Here is a 26,857-nt window from a genome sequence, read left to right as displayed (position 1 = left end):
TTTCGGAGTGACTTGTTTTTAATAGAAGATCTTTGACAGAGGCGATGCGAGGGGACGGCGTTCGGACGATTTTAGCCGATTATTGTCGAAGTGTCCTGCCGCCGGTGGAGCTGCTCCCTTTAAACTGGCAGCTCTCCGCAGTTTTCCAACCGCTCTTTGTCCGCGACCAGCTTTCACGACGACGCCTTTCCCTTTGAGGTGATGCCGGACACAATTATGTGTTATATAATTATTTTTACGTCATGTCGGCAGCAAAAAAACTTGGACTAAACAGTAACGTTGAATACCGGCGACGGTAGGAGGAGAGGAGCCCAGCATCCCCGGCGGCCAGCATCACATGTCAAAGTGGCGGAGGGTTAGCGGAGCCCGACACTAACAGGAGTGTAGTGTCCTTGCTGGAGTCAAAGGCAGCCCTGGTGTCCATAGCAGACTGCAGCACTTCTCCGGGACAGAAATGTCTGTTCATATTTTAGATAAAGCAGACTGGCATCGAAGCGCAGCGGAAATACGGTGAATGCTATGCAAGTACTCCGTCTCGCCTCGCAATGTTTTGGATATTTGGAGACGACGGGCTTATTTTAGCTCACATCTAGCAGCGTTTTACTAAAGGGTAAGTGACGGTGTGTGTTGAGTTTTTGAGTCAGCCACATGTTGTAACAGCAGCGACGTGTTTTCGTTCAGTTTTGCTGGGGCAGGTGTCTCAGCCTCAGACTCGCCTGGCCCAGCAGCCCCCCCCCCCCCCCCCCCCCCACACACACACCTCTCTCTTTTTCAGCTCCCACAGAGGCCAGCCAGCCCCTGTGTGTTACATTCCTTCCACGTCCCCCAACTCCCCCCCAACCCCTTCGTGTCAAAGCTCTTATGTAACCGTGTGGGATTCCTTTCTGTGAGACTTCCTGGCCGTGTGGAAGGAAAACACTGCGAGGCTGGCTCCCGGAGGAGCCCCATGTGCCCCGGACAGAGGAGGGTGCTGAGGAGAGGACGGGATGCTCACATTCCAGCTCTGTGGTCCCCAGAGGCTCCCTCTGCCCTGACAATCACTTTCCTTTACCAAGTTAGGGGGTTGCTTTGCTTGATTTGTAAACACCTCATACCTCACATCATCGTAGATTGTAAAAGGGGGGGTGTACAAAAAATAGCCATCATACTTTCCCTGAAGGTGATGTCATCAAATTGGCTCAGCTTCCTTCAGAGAGAAGCAAACTATCACAATTTGGGAGGTTGGTCACACCGATAAGAATCTCTTGGGCTGAAATGGAGTTCACCTTGGCTTGCTACTTTTATTGTTACTGTTATTGTTATTTTATTGCTAATTGTATCTCAAATTTTATTTTTATCTGTGATTGAATTGTGTCTCTAACATGACAAAGGACACCGAGGGAGTCAGGAGAGGTCTGATGAAAGCTGCATTAATGTTGCATTGTGGTAAATGTAGGAGGTTGTTTTTGAAGTTTAAATCATTCCGCTGACCAACAGATGTCCTTCAGATATCCAAACCAAGCCAATAGCTTGGCAAAGCGTGTTGAGCCTAAAGTCAGAGTTGTTGTGGCTCTCTTCTGTCCTGGATAGATCACCATGGCAACCCAACGTGTAAGCTGCTACTTTCAGAGTTTTTTTAGGTGTTTCGCTCTCTCTTCACCCTGATGCAGAAATCCGACGGAGGTGATATTTAAATGCGAAGCTATTAAATCTGTGACATTATAGCCCCCGGTGAAAGGGCTGGACTGAGGCTGAAGTCGAATGCTGTAACTGACGGGAAATCCATAATTTTCTCTGCAACCTGTCAGTGAATTTAGATGTTGATCCTCTTGGCATTTTCATTGCCAGATGTAACCGTAGTAAAAATGTCCGAATGGGCTTTTTAATTTGATGTCGTGCGTTGGTTGTTTGGCCTTCTGCTGATTTCGGATTGAACACGGATGAGAAAAGGATTGAGTCAATATATCTATCTATATATATATTTATTTCACTTTGATTTGGTCCGAGACTTGGATCATTTTCCACGGCAGGCGTGTTGCTGACTTAATATTTTGCACAACTACCAGCTTTCTGATTGTGGTCTTCTCTCGCCTTAATGGCGGCAACATTGTTGCTTTTTGCCACAATGATTTTTCTCTCCTTCATACCTGTCCATTCATATAACCTGCCCCTTCTTACGAATAAAGTCTCAGGCAGAAGATGACTTGTAAAATGCCACTTTCATGTGAACTCGAAGAGGCAAGACCATATCAGCAAAGAAACATCACAGCCACCTTCGTAGTACCTGTTATCTTTGTTGAGTACGTGACACAAAGAAAGCCTGGCTGTGCTGATTTTGCTTTGTAGAGAATTTGGCTTTTTTGTAAAAACCACTGTTGTAAAAATAAAATAAATCCCTCATCCCATCCCAGCCCTGCACATGCACAGCCATACGTTTGAATTTGTAGTCATGCAAAGGACGCCAGCGGAAGCACAGCAAAAACGCCAAAAAGACAAGTTGGGGGAAAACTATCGCTGCGCTTTCACGCGGTGTCTGTGTGACATCCATGCAGAGGTGCTCTACACTCCCGACAGAAGGCAGCATGAGCAAAACCAGGGCCGTGAAACTGAGGCAGCTGAATGGAATTTAGCCAACACACATGTTTTTATTTACACCCTTGCGTGTCCTCCTCTGACATGTCAAATTGATGCAATAAAAACAAGTCTTACATGAACCAGCTTATGAAGATAATGCTATGCACTTCTTTGCTTCCACAGAACTCTCCTTCACTACTGTCCTTCTGTTCGGAGAGCCACCCCCCCAACAAGCTCCTCCCATCTCTACTCTAACACCCCCAAGAGATGACATCCCCAGACTCACCGCCTCTGGTCTCCCCTTCCCCGTGTCCCGCTCCCCCTCCATCTCTCCCCTCCTCCCCAGTGCCTTCATCCCCAGCCCCGTCCTCTTCCTCCATCCCCGCCCCACCTTTGCTGCCCCCCACGGGGGAGGTGATGGTGCTGGCTCTGGGCAGGAAGAAGCAGAGGGTGCTGATCGCTCTCTCCATCCTGCCCAACCTCTTCCTGGCCTTCCTGCTCTCCTCCGACCCCCTCATCACCCTCTCCCCTCACCACCACTGCCACCTGCCGGGCCCTTTGCCATCGCCAGAGGTGCTGAACGCCTCTCTGCCCTGGGAGAAGGGGCAGAGGCCCGGGGACAGCGGGGGGCCGTCCCAGTGTAAGCAGTACGTCAACGGCAGCCAGTCAGAGGTGGTGGACTGCGAGGCTGGATGGGACTACAACGTCACAGAGGGGCTGAAGAACAACATTGTTACAGAGGTAAAGCTCCAGCTGCGATTCTCTGAAGCTCTCTAATGTTGGCTCGTTTATAGTTTGACTTTTTTTATGTCCCGAACCTGCAACAGAGTCGTGGCGATCATTCCGACTCAAGATTTTCACTGAAACGCTGAACTTTAATTCAGCTGCACACATTTATACTCATAAGGGGGACAAATGGTGCCCTGAAGGGTACAAAGCGGCTTCTCTGAAGCTTTAAACAGGCAGGTCAGTGTTTTCAAATGTGTCAACCGGTGCACTTTAATTGGCAAAATGAGATTACATACATTACATTCCAGGGAGCCGCGGAATTCCATTCATCCAGTTAACAATAAAAATCTTCTGGTAAAGCGTCGGATCCTGGAAGTTACGGTATTTTTAAGTTGTGTCAGGAGTGGAGTTGTTGACTCTTTGTTGTCTTTACAGATATGGGGAATTCCCAGTATCTTTTCCCCTCACACAAACACACGAAGGCTTAACCTTAAGTCTGCTGCTGGTTCACACATAATACTTATCAAACATGATTGCATACAAAGATGAAATAGTTCTTCATACTGTCTCCAGTTTTCTCTTTTAGGTAGTTGGATCCTTTCATGGAGTTCCTAACACTAATTTAAACATGTTTTCACCTTTGTCGAGATGTTAGAGCGCTGGCAGAGCATCACTTGAGCTCGCCCGTGGCTTTTGGGAGGGTTTTGATGGCAGGAAGGGTAATCTGTGTTGACCTGTTCAAAACTATGTCCCTCAGGGGTTATGAGAGGGAGACTTCAGGGGTATCTGAGACTTGTCTGAATCAGCAGAGCGTCTTAAAGGTGGACCGTGCTTCAGATTTGAACATATTAAAGCTTATTGATGTCCTCTGCTGCCTCAGAATGAGCCCAACAGGGTGCAGTCCAGTTGCATTGTGGTTCATTTAAGCATTTAAATTGTCCTCTGTGGTTCTGCTGCACTTTAATGCTCAGCCACTAAACTTCCATTCGGGCACGAGAGGAGGTTTGGCTTCAGTGAATGGTTTTGAGGCCAGGCCGGACAGTGACTAAGAAAGGTGTCTTTGATGCGCGTCAGCGTGTCGGCCTGAATGGGCTGTGAGAAAGAGAAAATGAGGAAACATGCATGGAATGTCAGAGCTCCGAGTTTCCCTTCACACGTCACGTCAAAAGAACAATCGCAGCCTACAACAAGATTAGGCTCTGAGACAGGAAGAGAGACGCTGTGCGACAATAAAGGAAGCTAAGGGAAAATAATAAGAGAAGTCAAATTCAGTGTTGTGAAACGTAGACAAATATAGAATGGCTTCTCTTCCACTCCTCCTTCATGGGTCTGGGAAACATTAATTGTTTGCTTTGCTAAAATTGCATATTAACCATGTATCCACAGGTCAGGGGACTCTATTTTTCCTCTCTCCAGTGTGCACTGTAATTATTGCTTTTAGAGGACTGCAACAAAAGAATCTTTGATTTATATTTATGTGCTCTTCATATGACAGTGAAAACAGCCACTATCAAATGTAGAGTGTAAGAAATACAGGAAGTGTAAGAAATACAGGAAGAGCTGCACTACTTGACATTTTAGCCTGCGGTGTGAGTGATCATAAGACATTTCTTTCCAGAGCTGGGTCTCATCGCCAGTCCTTCGGACTCTTGGCCTCTGTGTGTGTTTTTATTGCTGCGCCTACTGATGTCGGAGCCACACCCAGTCCAAGTTATTAGAGCATTTTTCTGGTAATCCACCCGCGCCACTGCAGCAAGCTGCAGATATTCAAAACGCTGCCATGGGAGGGGTTTGGAAGAATGTTTGCAAATACATCTCTGTTGTGAAAGCACACTAATAGTCGTTTTCGTACTGAGGTTTAGCTTAGAAAGTATCATTTACTGTCAGTGTGATCTGCTCCCGCTGCGCTGGCTTACTTGGCTTAGGTGGCAGTCTGCAGGGGACGAGGCCTCTGATCAGCTTCACCTCTGCCACTTATCAGTAAATACTGTCACGACATGAGAGGTAAACCCCACTTGATATTTTCTCTTTGCCTCATAAAAACCTGTAAACTCACTCTGTAACAGCTGATCTCGGGTGTAACTGACCAGAAAATTCAGCCAACCAAGGTGACTCAGTGACTCCTCTCAGGAGTCGCACATACACAGTGACGTTGGTCCCCCCATGGTTGCGGGTTTCAGTCCTTCCTGAAGGCACTCGAGCCGCTCTCACCAAACCAGTCGGGGGAGTTTTCAGAACTCGTTTGTGTTCATTTCCGCGCCCGCCGCTGTCATCCAAAACATTCTTCCCGTGTGAGCGATGGCTTTCTGTGCCGCCCCTTCAACCGGCTTCAGCAGCAGGACAGCTGATATTACGTGACAGGCTTTTATGTTTCGTTGCACGGGTTCCAATTATGTGAGGCCCGTTGTTTTTTTTTCTTTTCCTGAGCGTCCCTCTGCTCCGCCTCCTTCTGGTCCGGATCATTAAAACCACTTTGCCTCCGGCGGGCCGGCAGGCAGCAACATTAGCAGAGCTCAGCTGTAAATGCAAACCAGTGGGTCGGCTTAATGTGATTAAAAGTCTGATCTGAGAGCAGGCGATCTGTTTTTGAAAAACTCTCTTCAGACAGCCTCTGGAGCTGTCTGTCAAGTTGTGCAGAAAATAATTTACCTGACCGGACTGCCCTTTTAAAACACTGCACTTACATTGGTTCCGGTACGTATACCAAGCGATAATTACAGAAAATTACACCCACTATCCTTCAGCTATCATAGCCACGCCATTAGTAACATTATGTGGTTATGTCTTCCCGTGATCCATTTTGAGTCTAATGGGCTTTGAAGGCAACACACTGCATCATTCTCCCTTTGTGATCCATCAGTACTCCCTCTGTAATTTCTACTCTGTGACTCCGAAGTCTTGAATATAAGTTATGAGTTACTTAATTATGTGATTTAATGTGTAAGAGCCATACTTCTTCGTTATGCCCACCCAGCTGGAACATGCACATACTCGTCTAAACTCACTGACACACTTCTCTCCTCGTGTCTGTGCTGCACAGTGGGATCTGGTGTGTGCTCAGTACTGGCTGGTCCCAGTGGAGGAGGTGTGTTTCATCCTGGGCGTCCTGACTGGCTGTCTCGGCTTGGGCTACGCTGCTGACAGGTAATGTATGCACAGCGTGTCCCGCAGGTTAATGTTTTTTTATTGGCTGACAGTTCCATTGAAGCTGAGAAGTTAATTTGTCAGCTTGGAGAGTTTGCTGTGCAGACGTCTGCACGATTGAATTGAAACCCTCTCCCCTGTTCCTCATTTTTCACCCCGTTGGTCCTCGGTTTCGCCGTCGTTCGCTGCTTTGCGGACCTTGTAACACGCAGAGACAGGCCCACGCGGGCACACACACAATCTGCAAAGAACAGCACAGATGTTCAAATGAAATTAGCTTTAGATTTAGTGGCTCCCCTGTCAGGCGGTAGCCTGTTGCCTTCAGCAGAGAGAAAGGGAGATTTATCATCGAGCAGTCAAACGGCGAGTCAAAATGCTGTTTATCGTAGTAAGAAATCATTGAGTGAGAGAAATACTGCTGTTTACTTAACAAAAAACTGTTAACGGAGGCAGATAATGGCACAGATGCCAATCTTAAAGCTGCAGTCTGCAACTCTTTTTCAAGCATAATGCCTGGAACTGTCCGGGGATTCTGAAAGTAGTACATTAAATACCCCAATACAAAAAAAAAACGAGTTCTCTAGGTCCCCTATATGTCCCGCTAGGTCCCTCCAAAGCCAGCAGGTTTGTTTACAAAATTGCAGACCGGACCGGTAAAAGGTAACCAATCAGGTTTACGAGCTGGGCTCTGTTGCCTGTCAATCACCGATTGTGCACGCGCGATACAAGGTAGGCTCGTCCCCACGCTTATTTATCTGGACTATTGAACTTCATTACGGGCTAGTCTACTTACTGTGTCTTCCATGATCGCAAATGACAGGTGAGTTGATGAATGAGGAGTCGTGTGGGCGCATCTGGTGTGCACGTAGACGTGCACGAGTTCTCATGTGTTTTGAAGGGGCGGGACAGGAAGTTGAATAACTTTTTATTTTTCGGTTAAAAAATAAGCATTTCTTGCATTTTGCGACTACGGAGGTCACCGTTTTCAACTTCAAGCGTTCTGATAGATCATGTAAACTCTTAAAATGCCAAAAAGTAGGACTTTATGTATGACAACAACAAATCTTGCAGACTGCAGCTTTAAAGCATGCTTGACAGCCTCACATAGCTGCACCAGTCTGTGTCTGCTGTGTCACTGGATAAGGAAGTTTTTGGGGGGGAATAGTGAGGAAGAAGATGCCAGTTTAATCAGCTAACAGCCCTCATTAATTTGCTGACCAATTGAGCGTAGCGTCTGTTTGTTAAGACTGGAGAGTTAAAGCTGCCTCCTGGGGGCATGCGGAGACGAGTCTGCCTGCAGGAAACAGAACGGCTCCACCCCCCCGCGCGCAGCTAATGATTCCCGCAGATTTATGATCTTTAAAGACCAGTTCTGCTGCTGACATAAGCTGTTTCAAAGACACACATACAGTTGTTTGACAATTCAGATTAATAAGTACAGATAGTCTATTTGAAGATCCTTAGAAGCTGAAATATAACCTGTCATGGCCTCCTGTTGTATCTAAACTCCATACATCCTCATGTCTGTGTTCCTGCTCAGTAGCTGTTTGTGCTCCTCCTGTTTTGCTGTTGCGTATGTGGTCTGGTGTCAGTTTGAATGTGGCTCAGCTTCACCTCTGCACCTCTGTGCTCCCCTGCAGGCTGGGCAGGTCCAAGACCCTGCTGACCTCTCTGACTCTGTCTGTGATATTCGGGGTGCTGGTGTGTGTCTCCCCATCCCCGTCTCTCTTCATCGTCATGCGTTTCTGCCTGGCGGCTGCGAGTGCTGGGGTCTATCTTATTCTGTATATCACCCGTGAGTATTTCAGCATCTAAAGTGTGCACCCTGCTTGTGTTGAGTACCCATTGTGCATGGATCGGGTTGTATTTTTCCTCCCTAACGCAGTAGCTAACCTTAGATCAGGTTCTTTGCAGTGATTGCTTGTGAAATCTCAGAGTGATTGAATTTAATAACTCTGGATGTAGCCGTGCCTCCACTCTTCCTCATCGCACTAATGAGGCTTACTGACCAAACACATGTGGAAAATTAAAAGCTCCTCTGCAGCTGCAGCACTTTGTTCAGTACACCCACGAGGCTGCTGTATAAAAAATGATGGTTTCATCATGAGTTTATGGTAGATCAGTGTAACTCAAGTGGAAATTCTTAGAGTGATAGTTTCATCAATGCTCTAGTGCTTTGGTGCGTCAAGCAGGCACCTCTGTTGATTTGACTTTAGAGCCACTTTGTCTGTGTTTTTCCTTGGTCAACAGAAAAGAAACGTATGTTCTTCATGTGTCCCATTCATCCAGCACTGACTGAGATGTCTGACTGAGTTCTCATTCATTCAAGAGGCAAACGGATGTCCATGATTTGGTTTTAAATACCACTTTAAAGCAGGGTCAAACCACTGAATCAGTGAAAAATCTGCACACAGTGAAAGGAATGTGTTCACATGCAAACAGAGAGTGTGGACAAGATTAATGAGAACTGACGTCATGTTGGTCTGACAGGCCTGGAGCTGTGCGAGCCGTCCCTCAGGCTGTTGGCGACCATGTTGGCCGGACTGATGACCGTGGCCGGAGAGCTGCTGCTGCTGGCCGTGGCCCTCGGCTGCCAGTCCTGGAGGGGCCTGCTGGGAGCCGGGGCTGCCCCTTTAACGCTGTTTCTCAGCTATGGGTACATGTTTTTTCTTTATGTGTGGCTGTATATGTAATATGTCTGTTTGCTTCTAATTTTTTTCCAGGTATCTCTCAGAAAAGAAGGAATCTGTTTGTTTTTTTAAGTGCCAACTGGCTCGCTGAATGCTTTGTTGGGCTGTATCGATCCACTCCGCTCATCACGCTGAGCTTCTTTGCTCACGTGGGAACACGTTCAGGCTGCTTTGTTTAATGTCACCGCAGCACATCAAGCCTCCGTTGCTGTTTCAAAACCAAATTAAAAGAGATTACAGAAAGATTACTGGCAATGAGTCGCAGCGTTTAATAAGGAAGGATTAAAGAGTTTTGCTACTTTGTGACCTGCATACTTTATTTTCCATGCTGAAGAAGCAAATCTGGGCTAAGGCAGTGAAAATCCTCGAGCTTCTTAGTGATTGTGGGTAAAGGTAACCTGAGATCAAAAGGTGAGTGATCCGGCCTTTATATTTGGAATTTCCCCTCCTGCAGCGTTCCTGGTGTATTTCCAGAGTCCCCTCGGTGGCTCCTCCTGTCGGAGCGATCTGCAGACATGAGCGCGTTCAGCGAGAGAAGAAACTCCAACAGAGATGTAAGAGACGACGAGAGCTTCACAGGTGCGTTAAAGAGAAGAGCTCTTTCTGTCCTCAAACCAAGAGCCCCTCAAATGATGTTGAATGTTTAATGGATGGTGTAGATAATGAATGCTTCAATTGCAGTGCATTTTAAGAACAATCAGTGAAGCTCAGTTATAGATCAGGATTTATGAGAAGCACACGGTTCCTACATGAACCGTGTGCTTCATGTAGGAACCGTGAAACAACACGGTTGTAACAACGGGGCATAATAAATGCTGGTGTTGTAGAAGATAACCCGAGCTGGATTCGAACTGGGCTCTGCTGCTGTTTACATGTAAATATGTTTCCAGGGTGTGCTTATATACTCCCACCAACAGTCCACCTCTTGAGGATGTAGAACTTTCCATGAATCATTGTGTTTTGTCCACATTGGTTTTATCATTAAACTCCAGGTCGTAGTAAAACTATAGAAATGGGAACATTTTTGCCTGAACTGGCATACTTTCCTATGTTCAGACTTATATCTGGTTTACACGCTTGTTCTCATTATCTCTGACATAAGTATCTAAACTTTTATGACGGATGGATTAGGAGGTCAGGCCGTGCCCCTTTGTGTTGGTGGACTTAAAGGCAGAAATGCTCTCGTGTCGGCTTTTTTTTCTCCCCGTAGAGCTGGAGTCAGAGCCGGCCTCCTCCTCACGGCCCCACCTGTCCTACCCCGAACTCTTCCACAGCAGGAACATCTGGAAGAACATGTGTGTGCTCGGCTTCACCTCGTAAGTCATCCCCGCAGTCTGACATTGATTTAACACCACTGCAGTTTCAAGTCTGTTCTTTGTGTTTGCGTTGCACTTTATTAACAGTCCTGGTTTTCTGCTGCAGTCTCATGTTTCACCATTAAAGTGCACCGACATTCACCTTTGCTCGCAGATTCTTGTGATCTCTGTTTAAAACCTGTTTAGAAGCACACGAGCGCTCACTCTTTGTTCCTGTGCCCCTCCTCAGATTCATTTCTCACGGCATTAGTCACTGTTACAGCTCTTTCCGAGGTGACGTCAGGGGCACCGCCCCCAGCTTCTACTGGACCTACCTGCTGTCTGTGTGCGCAGGGGGCGGGGCTTGGCTGTTGCTGTGGACGACCGTGGACAGGTTCGGTCGCCGTGGCATCCTGCTCTTGTCCATGACGATGACGGGCCTGGCCTCTTTGATTCTCCTGGGACTCATGGAGTGTAAGCGTGCTTTTTGAAATTTCTGTGGTTTCTCACATAGGGAAAGCTATTCAGAGTCCTTCTTCTTCTCCCCATGAAATCACCCCCTGTTGTTCCAAAACTATTATATGAAGCTTTGGTTGGGATTAAAACTCTTTATTTCCCCAAATCCTAGCTGGAATGGCTGCACACGTTTGTTAATTTGATGCCAATTTCAGGTATGGGGGCATATTAAATTGCTAATTTACATAGTGAGTCATATTGGACTTGTGCCTCGTGCATTGTGAAGTTGACTAAAAGCTAACTGACAACCTCTGCTCATAGAAAAATCCGACCTATGTGTCTTTGTTTCTCCACATCGTTGTGGGTACTCACATCTATGGTTGCCTGAATCTTGGTCGCCCCCTTGTGGCCCATGAAGGAAACATCAGTTTATGTAGGACACTGCAGAGACAGCAAAGTCGAGGCTGAGTCAGGCAATGTGCTGCTTAATTCATGAGTGAAAGGCTGAGGAGGAAGTAATAAAACTTGAGGCAACTTAAGGTAAAGTTGGAGAGAATTAAAAAGTTTGCGGGTGGATTCAGTAAACAAATGTCTTTGTTTATCCCGTGAAAAAAAAAGGAAAGGCTGCACTTCATCAAGATAAATCCATGAGCTCTGTCATTTGTCCCTCCTCCCCCCCCATCAGATCTCAGTGAGACGGCCATCACGGTTTTCTCGGTTTTGGGTCTTTTCGCCTCTCAAGCCACCGCCTCCCTCACCATCCTCTTCACTGCAGAGGTCATGCCCACCGTCATCAGGTAACGCCGCACCGCTCCGTTTAAAAAGCAACACGGTGTACGTGTTTGAACGATACTGTCAAAAGAGTCTGAAAAATGTTAAGTGGTGAGTTTACTGGGGGTCATCTTCCAGCACTGTGGGAGGAACTGTGAACGGTAAGTCACGCTTGAAGAAGAATTAGACTTTGAACAGCATTAAAATCAGTTTGGCCATTTTTACACTGATCTGACTGACACATTATTGAGCTTGCCATCCTCCAATCCTCAAAATGTCAGACTGTTCATTGAAAGAAATACTTTTGATACATAAGTAAAACAATAAGACAACCGGCTGACCAAAAATCTACACCCTCTTCCCAGGTTTTACTTTATCAGGTCATAATAAATATATTTCTGGGTCTCACCAGGTTTTAAAATGAGGTAAATACACCCTAAACTGAACACACAGTATGCTAGAACTTTAGTTATTATCTATATTCCCAAAATTATAATGTCCCGCTGTGCATTTACTACGGAAGTAATGATCCTTGGTCTTTTACCAGACACCAACACCGTATCATCGATGACTGTTTACTTCTCATCTTTATAGGTTTCATTAGACCAGCACCAAACCAAAGGACCAATCACTTTCATCCAATCATCCACAGACCACGACTGCTTCTCTTTATCCCACTGTGACCTCTTCTTTTTCTGTTTAGGTGTCAGGGATGGTTTATGAAATCCAGATTTCCTTCTGCCAGTTTCTTACAGTTTGGCCACAAACGTTGACTTTCTATTTTCATCTAAAACCAGAAGGTTTAGCTGATCATTAAAAAGCTTATTGTGTCATATTTGCGTTGTGCTTACGTTTTACAAAAGCAAAGGGCTGAATGAACATCCCAGTGGAGAAACTCTGTGGATGATAACACAAGCAGAGGTTTTATCTGTAGCAATGGGATAACTAAACCTGAAAAGTCCAATCGTAAACACAGAACAGCGTTGCTCATGCCAGCTAATGGCGAGATGTTGTGTGTCTGCAGGGGCAGTGGCGTCGGCATCGTGCTGGCTCTGGGCTGTGTGGGCCGCCTCAGCTCCCCCATCATGGACCTGCGGAACCACTACGGCTACTTCCTGCACCACGTGGTCTACTCCTCTCTGGCCCTGCTGGCCGTGCTCTCCATCCTGCTGCTGCCAGAGAGCAAGAGGAAGCCGCTGCCCCAGACGCTGGCAGAGGGAGAGCAGTACAGGCGCCCCCCGCTGGGCCGGAGGAGGAGGGACAACGTGCCGCTACTGGCAACTCCCAACCCGGAGACTTAAAACACCCCGCAACAGTGGGATCCACCGCTCACTTTGCTGCCGGAGCATTTCCATCTGTCACGTTCATGCAGAGGAGGAGGGAGACAAAGCAATACAGAAAACAGAAAGATGGATGGAGAGAAAAGGGCTGCAGCAGATCAAACGACTCCAAGTCTCTGAACATATCACCCTCAAAGTCATTCCAAACCCAGACAGTCGGTTGGAGCTGCCACTGACTTCACATTTCTCTATTTCTCGACATTTAGATTTGTGTCAAGGTGCCTCTGCGCACTCACAACAGTCACACGCACCATCTCTTCTTAACCAGACTTCGGGCACACACTCCCCGATGCGAGACGCACCAGCATCCACTGCTGACACTCCAGAGCTCGGAGAGTAGTTGCATCACTATTCCTAGCATTCGTCTTAACCTCCATAGAGCATTTTTGTCACGTTTGCCGTTGGCCATAACACGATAACTGCTTAGAGGTGTACAAAATCTAAAGTCAGTTTTATATGATTTTCGGCGAGACAAAGCCGGGGGGGGGGGGGGCATATGTTGTAACATTTTAGGTGATTGTGCGTGTAAAATGCCTTGTAAATACTGTAGAGCTGAACTTTAACTGCGTCGCAGCAGACCCTGTGGCTGGAACCTTACAGTATGCTATGCAGTGCAGATGGAGGTGAACAGCACTTTCAATCTTTTTTTCTTCTCTTTCTGTAACGGTTGTTCATTTTGTTGTTCATCAAAAGTTAGAAGTTTTAATGCTCACACTTGGAAATCCAGTTACCGAATCTGGCCTGGAGCCAGCGTTATTTATATTTTATTTATGTTGCTATTAGACATAATCAGGAAATGAAGCTAAATTGGATTAAGTCAAACGTTTTGTTCTCTGATGCCACTGGTTAAATAGCAGTGAAGCTGTTAACTGTCACGACATTCCTATCTGCATGTTTGGAGGCACTGAAGGGCTGTTTTTTTTCTGTATTTCCTCAGAAGCTTATAGTTACTTAATACCTCTCGAGATGACCGAGAGAATAGACGAGTATGAACAAAGTACAGTAGAAGTGTCAACGGTGACCTGTAATGGCAGGCGCATTTATTTTGTCTGGACTTTAGCGCAGAGGTTGCGAAAGAGGTCGTCTGCTGTCTTAGCTGAGTGTTTGTTGATGCTGGAGAACGGGCCCCATGAAAGCGCTCCGTGAACTGAAGCTGAAGAGGGCCCAGGAGCGCCCAATTAACCCCCGAGTCCTCCTCGGCCACACACCGGGATATATCTCACGTCTCTGTTTGGACTGTGCTCCAGGAAGCACTTTTAGAAACTGTTTGATAGCCTGTGAGTAGGTTTGTTTCCTCATGTTCATGGGTGTGTGGCATTCAAAAGAAGAGCGATGAGGTTTGATTTGGACTCTGACGCTGGGGAGTCAATATGGACCTTCACCTCCGCTGATGGCTTCTTTCTCCGTCAGCCTGTGGTAGATCTTTTATTCCTCTGTACGTTGCACTCAACACATCTAACACTTACACTTTGGTAGCTATTATCAATGGTTAACTTGGCTTATTATTATTATGTCTGACAACACTGATGCTCTGTTCAACGACGAGTGTAATGCAGTTAACTCTATAGCCTGATTTCATGTTAAATAAAACTGGACAAATGAACAAAATGCGGATGTTTTTTGTATGAAAATCGGAGCAAAAGTGAACCCAGCAGGAAAACCGAACTTCGCTCATACAGCCAGGCCCGCCGATAGGGGGGGACAAACGGGTATTTTGTCCCGGGCCCAGTAATGGGGGGGGGGCCCAAAAAAAAAAAAGGAATATTCGCATTAGTCTGCAAATATGTCCAAATGTTTCAGGCACGCACGCCAATCAGGCTGAATTGATTTGAGAATCATCCCCGGTCAGCTGAATGACAGCCAGTGTAATGCGGCTCTGGTTTAACCTTATTTTGTTTAAAATAAGCCAGTATAGACATGGCAACGTGTGAAATTGCCATTTAGATAGAGTTGAATGTAACGAATGGGTTATAAACGTGACGTTTTGGGGTAGCCTGTAACTTTCGTTTAGACTGATTTAAATGTGGGGTATGAGATCTTGGAAAAACGGTTCCTGCAAGCTATATTTTTGAAAATACACAACCTTGCTTCTCCCTTCAGCCCACCCCTCGAAACCACGCCTTCAAAACACATGAACGAGTCACGAGTCTGTGAACGCGCAGGGGTGAGGGTGGGCTGACGGTTGATTGGGATGTCAGAATCCAATAGAAGTAACTCTCATCAGTACTTCTATTGGTCAGACATTTCCTCTTGCTACACCCTCTACAATGGACTAAAATATTAATTTTTTTGTCCAAACATTCTATTTTAGTGGGTGCAATTGGGTTGTGAGGAGGTTTTCAGAAAATATGATAAAAAATGCTCCAGAAAACATCACAGACCCCACCTTTAACTTGACACTCGCCAGATGAATGGGCTCCGCCTTGTTCCCCGAACATTCTCAGAAAGTTCAGCGGACATACACGCGGGTCTGGCGATAAATAAAAGTACCCTTAACATGATTCCCTTGGTCAAGTGAAAAATGGTTGATGAAATGTGCAGTTTATGAGCTCTAAATGAATAAAATGAGTTTTATTGTGGTAGGATTTTGAAAGCCATAACTCCACTCAGTCCATATCCATATCCAGGCAAAGTGGTAAATAATCCTTTTGGTTTATCCGCAATAAACGAGAGACTGGGAAAGTAGAGGTGGTTGTTGTAGTCTACTCTAACGTTATCACCGCAGACAGGGGGAAATGAAAAATATCGATTTTCTTGTTGCAGTGGCACCTGGCAGTGGGACGGACATATCGGGCATTTCTGTTGGAGGCAGAAAAAAGTGGACAAGCGTGTAGATTGGAGTGACTTTAAAGAGGGCCAAATTTTGATGGCTGGACAGCTGGGTTATAACAGCGAGAGAGTTTCCCTGTCAGCGGTCGTCAGAGCTGACGAAAAGTGATCCAAGGAACGAAAACAGTAAAATCTGGTGACATAATCTTAGCCCCTGTTATCTGAGCCAATAAAAGAGCTACCGTAGCTCAAGTTGCTGAAAAAGGGAATGGCAGTTCAGATATAAAGGTGTCGGAACATGTAGTGTATTACAGTTTGTTGTGTAAGGGGCCACAGATTGATTGGAGTGTACATGCTGACCAGTGTCCACCGATGAAGGTACAAAAATGTGCACATAAGCATCAAAGCTAGCAACGGAAGAAGGTTTTTTCTCTTTTACAATATATGAAATAGTGTCCCCTGAAGAATGTGTTGAGGATCATGACATTACTTGACTTCCAAATTTCCCATATTAATCCAATTTGGCATCTTTGAAACGTGCTGGACAAATGAGTTCGACCCACCAATGCCCAACACCGAAGCTTACAGGACTTAAAATCTCACGGAAGATAAAACTTTAAAGCAACTCAAACTAAAACCTTTATCCCCATATATGGGGATTTTTTTCACCACGTGTTGTTTTCTTTTGTTTTCACTGACTGTTCGTAGATTAGGAATTGATCCATGTCAGGACAATGGCTGCCCAACATCCGTAGCAACACGAATTTACGTTGATTAAGACAAATTTTTAAAAATGCAAACAGTGGCCTGATGCAAAAGGGACACAATATAATATTTAATTGAACTGACATAAAATTTTGGAGGTTTAAGTTGTTTTACATGGTGAAATATGCTCCTCAGTGGTCCCGCTCTGAGTAGCTGTTAGCTTAGCTTCCCTGTTACAATTCGTCCCTGGTCTGTCAGTCCAATGCAGGTGAAATAATAATAATTTCACCAACTCGGTTAAGAAATGTATATATGTTTTCTTAGGCCCAGCGACTGATGTCTTGGACCTTCAGGAGTCTGGTGGAGTCCCTGCCGCATCATATTAGGATTGTTTTGGCGGCAAAATGAGGACCTCCTTAGCATTAGGCTGATGATCATATTGTTATAACTGCTCAGTTTATATTCAAATGGATTTTAGATTTAGGATTTTAGACACAACACAACTACAGTAAAAGAAGAACACATTCCACACCATCAGTGGAAGTCATTTTCTTCTCAAAGAGGATTTCTTCTTATTATAAGAACACCAGCTTGTAAGCGTGTATTTTTCCTCATTTTGTGTGAAGGCTGTGATAATGCTATGCCACTGTAGTCACTGCCTGACCTTATCACAGCATGAACTGCTGTTTATACTCTCTAATCTGTTTTGGAAATCCCCCTCGCTGTCTTTAAAAAATGTACCTGCCAGCTGGTGAGCTCTGTAGGACCACCGAGCTACAAGAACAGAAAATTTCTTTTTGAGTTGAGAAAATGCGGCAGTGAAGCAAAAAGCAAATCGACGCAATAAAACGGGCTGGTCAGTAAGCACAGAGACAACATGCAGACCCCAGTGAGCAGATGAGCTGTTTGGACTCGGATGGGAAAGGTTGCAATTGGCTACAATCCAACCGCAACCTCATTTACAATACTGATGAAAATAACAGTAACAATAAATAAAAAGTAAAAGTTGAAAATAATCCGACAAAGAAAGAATGTAAAATGTCATCCGATGGAGCTCTGAGTCCTTGGATGTCTTTTAAACACACGACAGAGATCAGATATACAATGTATACCTCCAAAGCTGTCAATTTAAATCACAGAAGTTATCTTTGTCCTCAAGGACAAAAGGAAAGAGACAATTTCCAACTGGCTACCACCTCACTGATGCTGTGAGGAGGGGAAAGAACTCACCAGCTGTAGGACAACAAAGACTTGCTGCATAGCATGTAAAGTTCAGTACGAACAATGCATGGGCGTTGCACCTGTGGGGGATGGGGGTGTTTCGACACCCCCACTTTTACAGCAAGATGATTTCACCTTTTTGAATTTTCAATGACCAAATAAAGTTTTAACAAATCATAAAATATGTTTTAAAGTCTCTGTACCCTCTTTAGAATAATTCTATCCAGATTTGAGCAGTGTAACTATTGTAGTTTCCATACAGGACCTAGTTTAGGGCGATCAAAATGCCAAAAAATGCAGTAAAATGACCCTGTTCTGCATTTTCACAAATCAGAAAAAGGTTTCACAAATCCCAAACAAGGTTTTAATGAATCTATAGCCTCTTTAGAATAATTCCATCCAGATTTGAGCAGTGTAACTATTGTAGTTTCCATACAGGATCTAGTTTAGGGCGATCAAAATGCAAAAAAATGCAGTGAAATGGCCCTTTATGCCCATCCATTTAATTTGCGAATCGGATGCCAACTTCAGCGTCGTGTCTATGGGCTTGATGTGGCGCTCATGTGCCACCCCTGGAACAATGATTAGTCTATAGTTTATTCTTGGTGTACGAGACCATGTAAAACTGTGAGAGACATGGATTCAAGTCAGTTCAGGTGCAAACTTCTTGGCCAGTGCTGATCCTATGAGATGCTGAGCAAATGGAACTGAAAGTAATGGAATGAAAAATTGAACAGAGAAATGCTGTCTATTTTAAAGTTACTTACTGTAATTATGCAAGACCGAGTCTCTCAGAAGTCGGACCTAATTCCTAGAAGTCCTGATGTCCTTTGGTGTTTTGCTCATGTGACACCAGACAGATGTTCTGACCATATGAGTCACCTTCAGTTAGGCTGAACCAGTCAATGCAAATACAGCCTACTGCGACCTGAAATAATAAAGCCTAAATGAAACTTTAAGGCCCTTTGCACGTAGAGGAAAAAGGCATAGTGACACTCAAAAGTGAGACTATTTTGGATTGAAGCAACTCATTCTTCCTAATACAAATAAAAAGCTGCATTAAGCTGCAGAACTTCATCAGTGTCTTTATACAGTCTGATTTAATGTTAGCAAACTATTAACACTTCACTGATGTATCTTAGCATTTATCGTTATTCAGTAATTTTGATTCACTTCAACTAAACAGGTTTTAAGCACATACTACATTCCATCCCCATCTGTTTCTTTAATTATTTAGTGTTTGAATATGTTCGAATAGGCTTTTTGCAGACATAAATTGAATAATTTATTTCACTTTCAGAGAGTCACTCAGGGTTCCATGCCTTCCACACTTAAATGGGTTGAAATGGGAACAAGACACTGGGTCCTGTACTCCCAGGCTCTATAATGAGCCGAGGTTTGCATTAGCTCATATAACATATAATTTGAAGGAAGATGTCAGCGGGCAGAACTAGGGCATAAAGCCCTGTGACACAGAACCACTACAAACACACTACACATGAAGCCAGCATATAACTGTAAAAGATGGAAATAGCCACTGTGATGCCACCTTTTTGTTTAGTTTTTTTTTTTTGTCAGAGAAAATATGTAAGGGAAGGACATGAGGAAGAATGTAGGCTATACACTATGTATATTCACCAAGTAACTCACTCAAAATGGTCCCTCAGGTCACAAAGGGAAAAATAAACAGACTGTAAAAATGTTGCCTATTTCTGGTGTTAAGTTGGGCATTTTAACATGGATTTTAACTCACTTTTAGAGCCAGTCTAAGTGGCCATTTAAGCAATTGAAGTTTTTCTCACTTCTGTGTTTGCCTAATTACTGGCGTTGCTACTTGGGAGAACCTGGTTGGCTTAGTTTAGCAGAAAGTCTGAAAACAGGGAAACAAGCTTAGCTTGTTTAAATACTGGCACATTTTTCTTCTCATATATTAAAAGGAAAAATATCATAATCAACCATCTTGTCATTAAATGAGCTTTTTATGTGCAAGATTCTTTGCCAGATTATTTACAAGTATTTGGTTTTGTTATCTTATAGTAGCTTTAAAATGGAAATCTATTCTTAAGTTGTAAGTACCGTGTGACAATTTGGTAACATTTGATAATCAGATAACGTGATAATTAGGGGTGCTGGTATTTGTTATTGTAAAATAGGACAGAAACAAGCCAGGTTAGCCCCTTGTTTCCGGTCCATGCTAAGCTAAGCTAACTGATAGCTTCATGTATAGATCTTTTTTAAGCAACGTCCAAGAACTAGTGAAAGAAAAGAAGAAAATAGCTTCTTTCTGTTTTGAATCACATAGAGTATGACATTACTGGGAACCTCACAAACTGAAACACCATGACACTGTATTTTGATATTTCATAGTATGTGTCCCAGTGCTTCAACTAAATAAATATTAGATCTTCATCAGCCTCAAATCAACAGGAACTCTCTCTACAAAGTACATTAATAACCCCTTGTTATGTAGTATGCATCTACAGAGAGGCAAGTGGACAGCTGAGACCTGGACAGACATCGTTGGGGATTGACTTCCCACGAGGTTAAAGCAAGACCCGAGGTGTGAATTTGTGACATTCAAGGAGCTTCTCAAGTGGCACGTTAAGGTCCTGTAAAGGAATCTTTTACATGAATCCCAATTAGCACCTTGTTACTTGTTTCCTTGGACAGTAGAATTTTGACAGCTATCTTAACCTCTCAGAAGGTTAAACCTCGGGGCCTCTTTGGTGACTCATTGGTGACAGATCTGGTTTGCTTTATGAGGAATATTTCACATAAACTGATTAAATATGTGACAGTTCATGTTACAGTTTGCTTTCATTTTGCAGAAACTGAACTACACCAAAGATTAAGCCTCCCGATTAGGTTGAGGTGCCAGATCAAAAGGATCACTTAAGCGAACACAGGTGGTTGTACATGAACCAAAAGAAAAAAGAATACATGAGCTGAAATAGCTGAAATAGAACAAAAGATCTTAAATTTCCAATTGGTGATAAAGTCAAGAAATCAGCACCTCCATCATTCTCTGATCATCATCGTCACCACTGTTTGCTAATTTCTGATTTAGCAAAGTTATAAGTGAGATATTAGGGTTTTGATTGGCACATTTATCCATCATAAAGCTGATTCACGCTCACAGCGACTGTTTTTCAGTGGTCAGGTCAACACATCGTGTACAGTAGATGTTGATGTGGACTGTACCTGTTTGAACCACAAGATGGAGACGTTAAGAAATCCATCCCAATAGCATGACTGATTCCACTTTGCTGACAAGAGCATATGACAATTCATTCATTCAACAAACTGCTACGTATGATTTAACATTTATGATTCATGACTTAATTGATTTAACTTTTTTCTAAATGAGTTCATTTTAATTTTTTATGGACTGTAAGGATAGTCAGTGATCAGTTGGTTTCTGTTTGTATAGAGTGCGATGGATTACATTTTGAAGAAATGTGAATACCAGCTGTTTGAAATATTATTAATCAGTACTAAAACATAGATATCTGATATTATCATGTAAACGGAGCAGCTCAAACAAACCACATCTTGAAAGATCTGATCAGTTTTTAGAGTTACTGCATGGCTGTGGGCACTGCCAAATCAGCTCTTATTCTACACTGTGAAAGTTTCACATGACATTAGGGTTATGTTTAATTTGAATAATTCACATGTTGACTCTGCTCCTGTCTCAACATTCAGTCATGATCCACATTTGAATTGGGGCCCCTAGAGTGTGCACACTTAATTTAGATGCAAACCACACACAGTTGTGGCATATTGTTTAGGCTGATACTGACATTTCGCCCCCTTCTCAGAATCAAAGTAAGAAAAAGGCCACAACGAAAACGGTGACAGTGCAATACAATCAGGAAAAGGCAAAAAAAAGAAATTGTGAGAGAAAGAAGCTTTACCTCAGAGTTAATCCACATATAAAGACTGTTAAATATCTGAATTTACATAGTATGTGAATTACTGTGAGTTTACAGAAGCAAATCCACAACATAATGGCTGAAAAAGAAAAAAATGAAGGTGTTGCTAAGCCCCAGCTAAAATATTACCTAATAAAATGTTAAAGGAACAAAGTTCTTTACACTTACACAGAGGATGTGACAGAAATCGTATAAACGAACACTTTCTGAAAATAAAACATTCTCAGATTCCATCCAGCAGCAACTGGCAGCAAAGTGTTTCTGCTCATGTCATCTGACCCAGTCTGTCTTTGTAGACAAAGGACATCGGTTCTGGAGACCGTGTGATGACAGCTGAGAACAAGAATCTTAACACAGATTGGTATGTTCCACCCTGGTAGCACAACAATGCCCTCAAGGTTAGAGCAGCACTCTAAACATAAGGTGCGAAAGCCGAGGTATGAGGCCTCCAGGGCAAGATGGTCGACACAGGCCATCAGTCTTCCTCCTGTCATATAGGGCCACCTTTCACCGTGTAGAGAGACCAAACACTTTCCCTTAATTTCTACCAAGTAAGCAAGTAAAATACTGCAAAAAAAAATCATAACATGGATGTTGTTTTAGTGGTATCAACTCTATGGTTGTAGATGACAATATTGGTAGGCCAACTATTTTAGTCCATTCTGAGATATAAAAAAGAAACTATTGGAAGGATTGCTATGAAACATAATGATAATTTTACCCAGAGTTTTTAATGCACAATCATCCTAAATCATCCTAAGACGCTTGGATGTTTTAAGTGAACCCTTCCCTCTGCCTGACCATTCCCACTTACAAACAGAGGTGCAGAACAGCTGAGAACATCACCGCAGACAGGGAAAGTTATGTGAAGACTACTCAAGGTTAGGACCTGGATAATGGAGTCGTCTAGTGTTGAAAGAGTCTTGTTAGGCAGTGCAGAGGTCTTGGAGGAGAAGATTCTTTCTCCAACTATGTCTGAGACAAATTAACACCCTGCAAGCAGCCTGACACTTTGCATAGTGCAGGAATAGCTCTCTTGATCCTTGTGTTGACTGCAGACACTTGTGAATTCAAATGGCTTCCTTAAAGTAATACTATGTAACATTTCTACCTTAAAATAACAGCTTGGAAAAAATTGTGCGGCTAGAATGAGTTTTAATATTACGATTGGCCTGTCTCCTATGCCCTTCGGAGGTCTGAGTTGGAATAACTGCGCTATGTAACTTTGCTGGAGCGGCCCGGGAGCTGAGCGGAAGTACTTCGACTTGCTTTCTGGCACACCTACCGCAAAAACAAATAGACCCCTCTCACACTCCCAGGTATAAGGCTAAGCTAGCGCAACATTGTCAGTACGATCATCATGGCAGAGGCACCGAAGAAACAGAAGAAGACGTTGACTGATGAAGCAAGGAAGAGAAAGAGATTTACGACAGTGTCTTAACCGTACATTACCTCCAATCCTGTAGGGGGAGCTCCATAATGGGCTTTTTGAGAAGTTACATAGTATTACTTTAAAATAATTCCCTGATATTACTCCTCTCTGTACAATGTATTCAGCAGAAGTTGATCACATACACAATACTTTATAATACATAATTAATGGAAAATGAATTAACTTCACAGCCTACTAAATGGACAATGAGTCATGATGAAAATAAAGACATAACTGATTCAAGCTTTCAAATGCCAAGATTGCCTTCATCTGATTTTAACGATATGACCAGAAAATCAGGTCAAGCCCACAGACATCAGTGTTTTATAAACTGGGAGCCAACACATGCAATCACAAAGGCTGTCACAGCCGAGCAGGACAAACGAGGAGACCCTTCTTTCACATAAGCTCAGCAGAAGGAATCCCGAAACAATTTCACAGGTTTATTTTTGACCCCAAGGGTAAATGGAAGGAAACTATGTCAGGCCAGCAAGATGTGCAGTGTGGAGTTAGTTACAGTATGAAGTAGCAGTCAGTGCCAGTATATAGGGTGGTGACCTGGCAACAGCTGCGCCTGTGATGATGTTCACACCCAGCTTTGGTCGTTGAGTGTGAACAAGCGGAAAAGGAAACATAAAGGTCTTGATTAAAGGTGTGATTTTTAATATTGCACAGTTAACATTATCCTCTTTCTGCCAGGGAATAGCGAGGAATAAATGAGGAACAGAGCCAGTAAGAAGTGGAGGGGCTGGCTGTCGTTCATCTGCCAAGTGTGGCACTCTGTGTCACTTGGCCTTTGTCTCCTGTCTCAGTGACAGAGACATTTGTAGGGGCTTTATTGTCGTCATTATTATCGTCGTGGTTATACTCAAGAGCTAAAGGACAAAGAAGATGACGTTGTGCCATAAACACCTCCCTGTCCACTTTCTTTTGAAGACATTAATCTCAGTAATATTTTGGCAGACACCCAGGTGAGACTGACACCCAGAGGACCGATGAAGAACACCGTCAAAGAATGTGTGCTTGTGTTATCACAACTGATGTAAAGTATGTAGTAATACTACAGTATTCAGAAATGTCATAAAATTATTTAAAAAGATTGAGTTGTGTGTAATATATTCTTTGTTTGTACTTCAAGTGTCGTGATGTCAACTTACAAGAAACCATTTTTTTTTCTTCACAATATTGGCAAGTTTACAATCTACTTAAAAAAGCTAAGACATATTGATCGGTTTGCTTCTCCCAGTGTGATTAGAGGGATATCTAACAATTTCATGTTGTTATAGACATTGACATTTAAAAGTAGAAGATGGAAATATTGGAAGAATCATGTTCACATTTATTCCAGGAGCTGGATGAAGACTGATATGACTCTTTTATAAAGCATAAGAGACAGTTTTTCTGGCTTCATGGTCGGCTAAGCTAATCTGCTAGCTATTGTTTTGTGTGTAAAAAGCATATTTTCTAAAATATAGAAATTTTTGCAAGGTATCTAAGAAGCAACCATGATAAAAGATAGTTAGACGGTGACTTCTATTTGCACTAGAAGTCAGAGCTGCACTCAGGCACAAGTTAGCTAATATTAGCTACTGTTAGCAGTACCAGTTGACAACATCCCATTTAGCAAAACTGTGGGAATTATGTCCTCAGATAAAAGTAGAACCGTACCATGAATATTTCTGATTTTACGAGATGCAAACTGACAGTATTGATAATAAAATATACTTTCAGCTGTCACAATCTTAACACACAACCAAATGCATTTAACATGATGCACAGTCAACAACATCTGTCATACAATATAGCTCAGTGTAAGTGCTGATGGATTCTGTCAGCATCGTACTTCTCCTTTTCTTGGTCGTTTTGGATTCTCCTCCATATCCGGCTTCGACCTCATTAGGTTTTACATGAGGATAATTCTTAAATAGAAAAAAACACAAGAAGCGTGACAACAAGAAAGGCATTAGACAGTATACATTACAGTGAATTCAGATGACATTACTCACAGTTATTTAGGATGATTCTCTAAATAAATTAATTTACAAGGAAAACAATATTCATTTGGACAGAATAAAGCTGTTTCGGGAAATCTACATTTCATTTCTGGAACCTTTTCATATCAAAACAAGGCAAAGCTGAGATTCATGGCTGCAGTCACAGGTCTGTTGTACAGGTCAGAAGCAGCAGTTTGTGATGCTACTGAAATCTGTCTCGTGGTTAAACCAGATGAATTTGTTGATCCTCTTGAGGAGTGGTAGCCACATATTGGTTTACCTGGCTGGACTCTGTCTGTTGCTACAGTTTCACATTTGTGAACATTCATTTGCCCAGCTGGGTTTCTTCGACAAAGCTTCAACCTCAAGCCCACTAGTGGTTTTGTTCATTTGTCAACTCACCTGAGGAGTGAGCACTGCTCGACTTGGGGCAGAACCATCTTTTATTTTTCCTTTTTTCTGTTATATGTCACTGAAGCAGATTCAGAGAAATGATCATTTCATTGTTTAGACTTTTCCTGAATTTTATTTTATTTTTTTAAATTTTAAATCAATATTTATTTAGGTTGATAAATGTGAGTTATCTATTGAAATCTATTGAGAAATCTATTTCTAATAGAGTCAAGAGACGGAGATACTGCATATTTCTTTAATCTGTTAGATACAAGTTTTTTTAATCTTCAGCCTTTTATAATGCCAGTTTTGCATGGTGTTAAATGTAGATTCATAACGGAGTCCCAGCCTGTGTTGCCATGGAGAAGGAGTCGTTAGTGCCTCAAACCACTAAAATATGGTGGATTAAAAGCTTTTTGGGGTGACAACTGAGGGCAAATCACAGAGCTATTGTGGCCTATTTCATCCAAACTTGAATCCTGTGGTTTCATGTGCCATTAGTGGAGCACATCACAGAAGTCAGTTCATAAGATGTTTTGTGCCAATGTATAATGTTCAAACTCTCCAAATATGACTTATGTGCTCTATAATCTAGAGCAATAAATGAATATGGCTTGCAACTCTGCTTCTATAACAGGTTTATGATGGATATCTAATTACAAAAACAGCACTGAATTCATTCTAAATTATTCTATATATGTTGAAGCTCTGGCTTGAACAACCCATCAGTGTCCCTACTGCATATAGAAGGGCTCATAAGGCCTCAGCTTAGGTGTTGAAGTCTGCAGAGAGACACAAGACAGCTGGGAATGAAAGCCTCAGCGCTGGCCTTGATGTGCTGAGGAGTGGTACGCCGCGCGCAGACAGCCAACTGTCGAGACCTGCAAGGTCATACTGAACCTCAAAGTGTGAAGCTGTTAATGTCAAAAGGGCTCGTCGGCTTCTTGAGGAGGTCTTCAGGTGGTCCACTCAATAAACACATGATTTAAGGATCTTCTCCGTTAACGCGACACTCATTAGCAGCATTGATCCTGTTGTCATTACTCACGGGGGGGGGGGGTAAACATTCTGTGTGAGCTAAATGTATTTATTTACAGTATAGGAACTCAGACCTTTAAAAGCTAGCAGCTGTCATGACCAATCTTTTATTGAAGATGGAGGAGGGTTAGCTGAGGTCCACTGGGAGGCAGGGAGGGACTTGGAGAAATAATCTAAGTAAAACAATTCACAAGGTTATCTTTGTCCCCGAGGATAATGGAATACAGACAATACTAGAGTCAGAAGTCAGTCAGACAGAGCCTATTGTAGTAGTGTTAGGGCAACGTTGTTTTTTTAGTTCAGTAAACAATCAATGTACAGAAAAAATTAAAAATAAATATATATATTACTAATGTTACCACAGTAGACATGCCTGATTAACAAGCAAGTAC

At 43.2% G+C, this 26,857-nt stretch overlaps 1 protein-coding gene across 1 annotated transcript; it reads left to right on the top strand.

Moving 5' to 3' along the window:
• Positions 1–79: 79 nt before the first annotated feature.
• On the top strand, positions 80–14,586 carry slc22a17 (solute carrier family 22 member 17). The gene is made up of 10 exons (XM_075452433.1): positions 80–610; positions 2,737–3,294; positions 6,323–6,426; positions 8,067–8,221; positions 8,917–9,082; positions 9,571–9,695; positions 10,327–10,432; positions 10,662–10,885; positions 11,553–11,664; positions 12,663–14,586. Exons 2-10 carry the CDS (start codon positions 2,821–2,823, stop codon positions 12,937–12,939), a joined length of 1,743 nt encoding a protein of 580 aa, XP_075308548.1. The 5' UTR covers positions 80–610; positions 2,737–2,820; the 3' UTR covers positions 12,940–14,586.
• Positions 14,587–26,857: the final 12,271 nt, after the last annotated feature.

This window comes from Odontesthes bonariensis, chromosome 20 (genome assembly GCF_027942865.1).
Source record: "Odontesthes bonariensis isolate fOdoBon6 chromosome 20, fOdoBon6.hap1, whole genome shotgun sequence".
In the NCBI taxonomy this organism is placed as follows: Eukaryota; Metazoa; Chordata; class Actinopteri; order Atheriniformes; family Atherinopsidae; genus Odontesthes; species Odontesthes bonariensis.
This window is presented reverse-complemented; position numbering and strand designations above follow the sequence as displayed.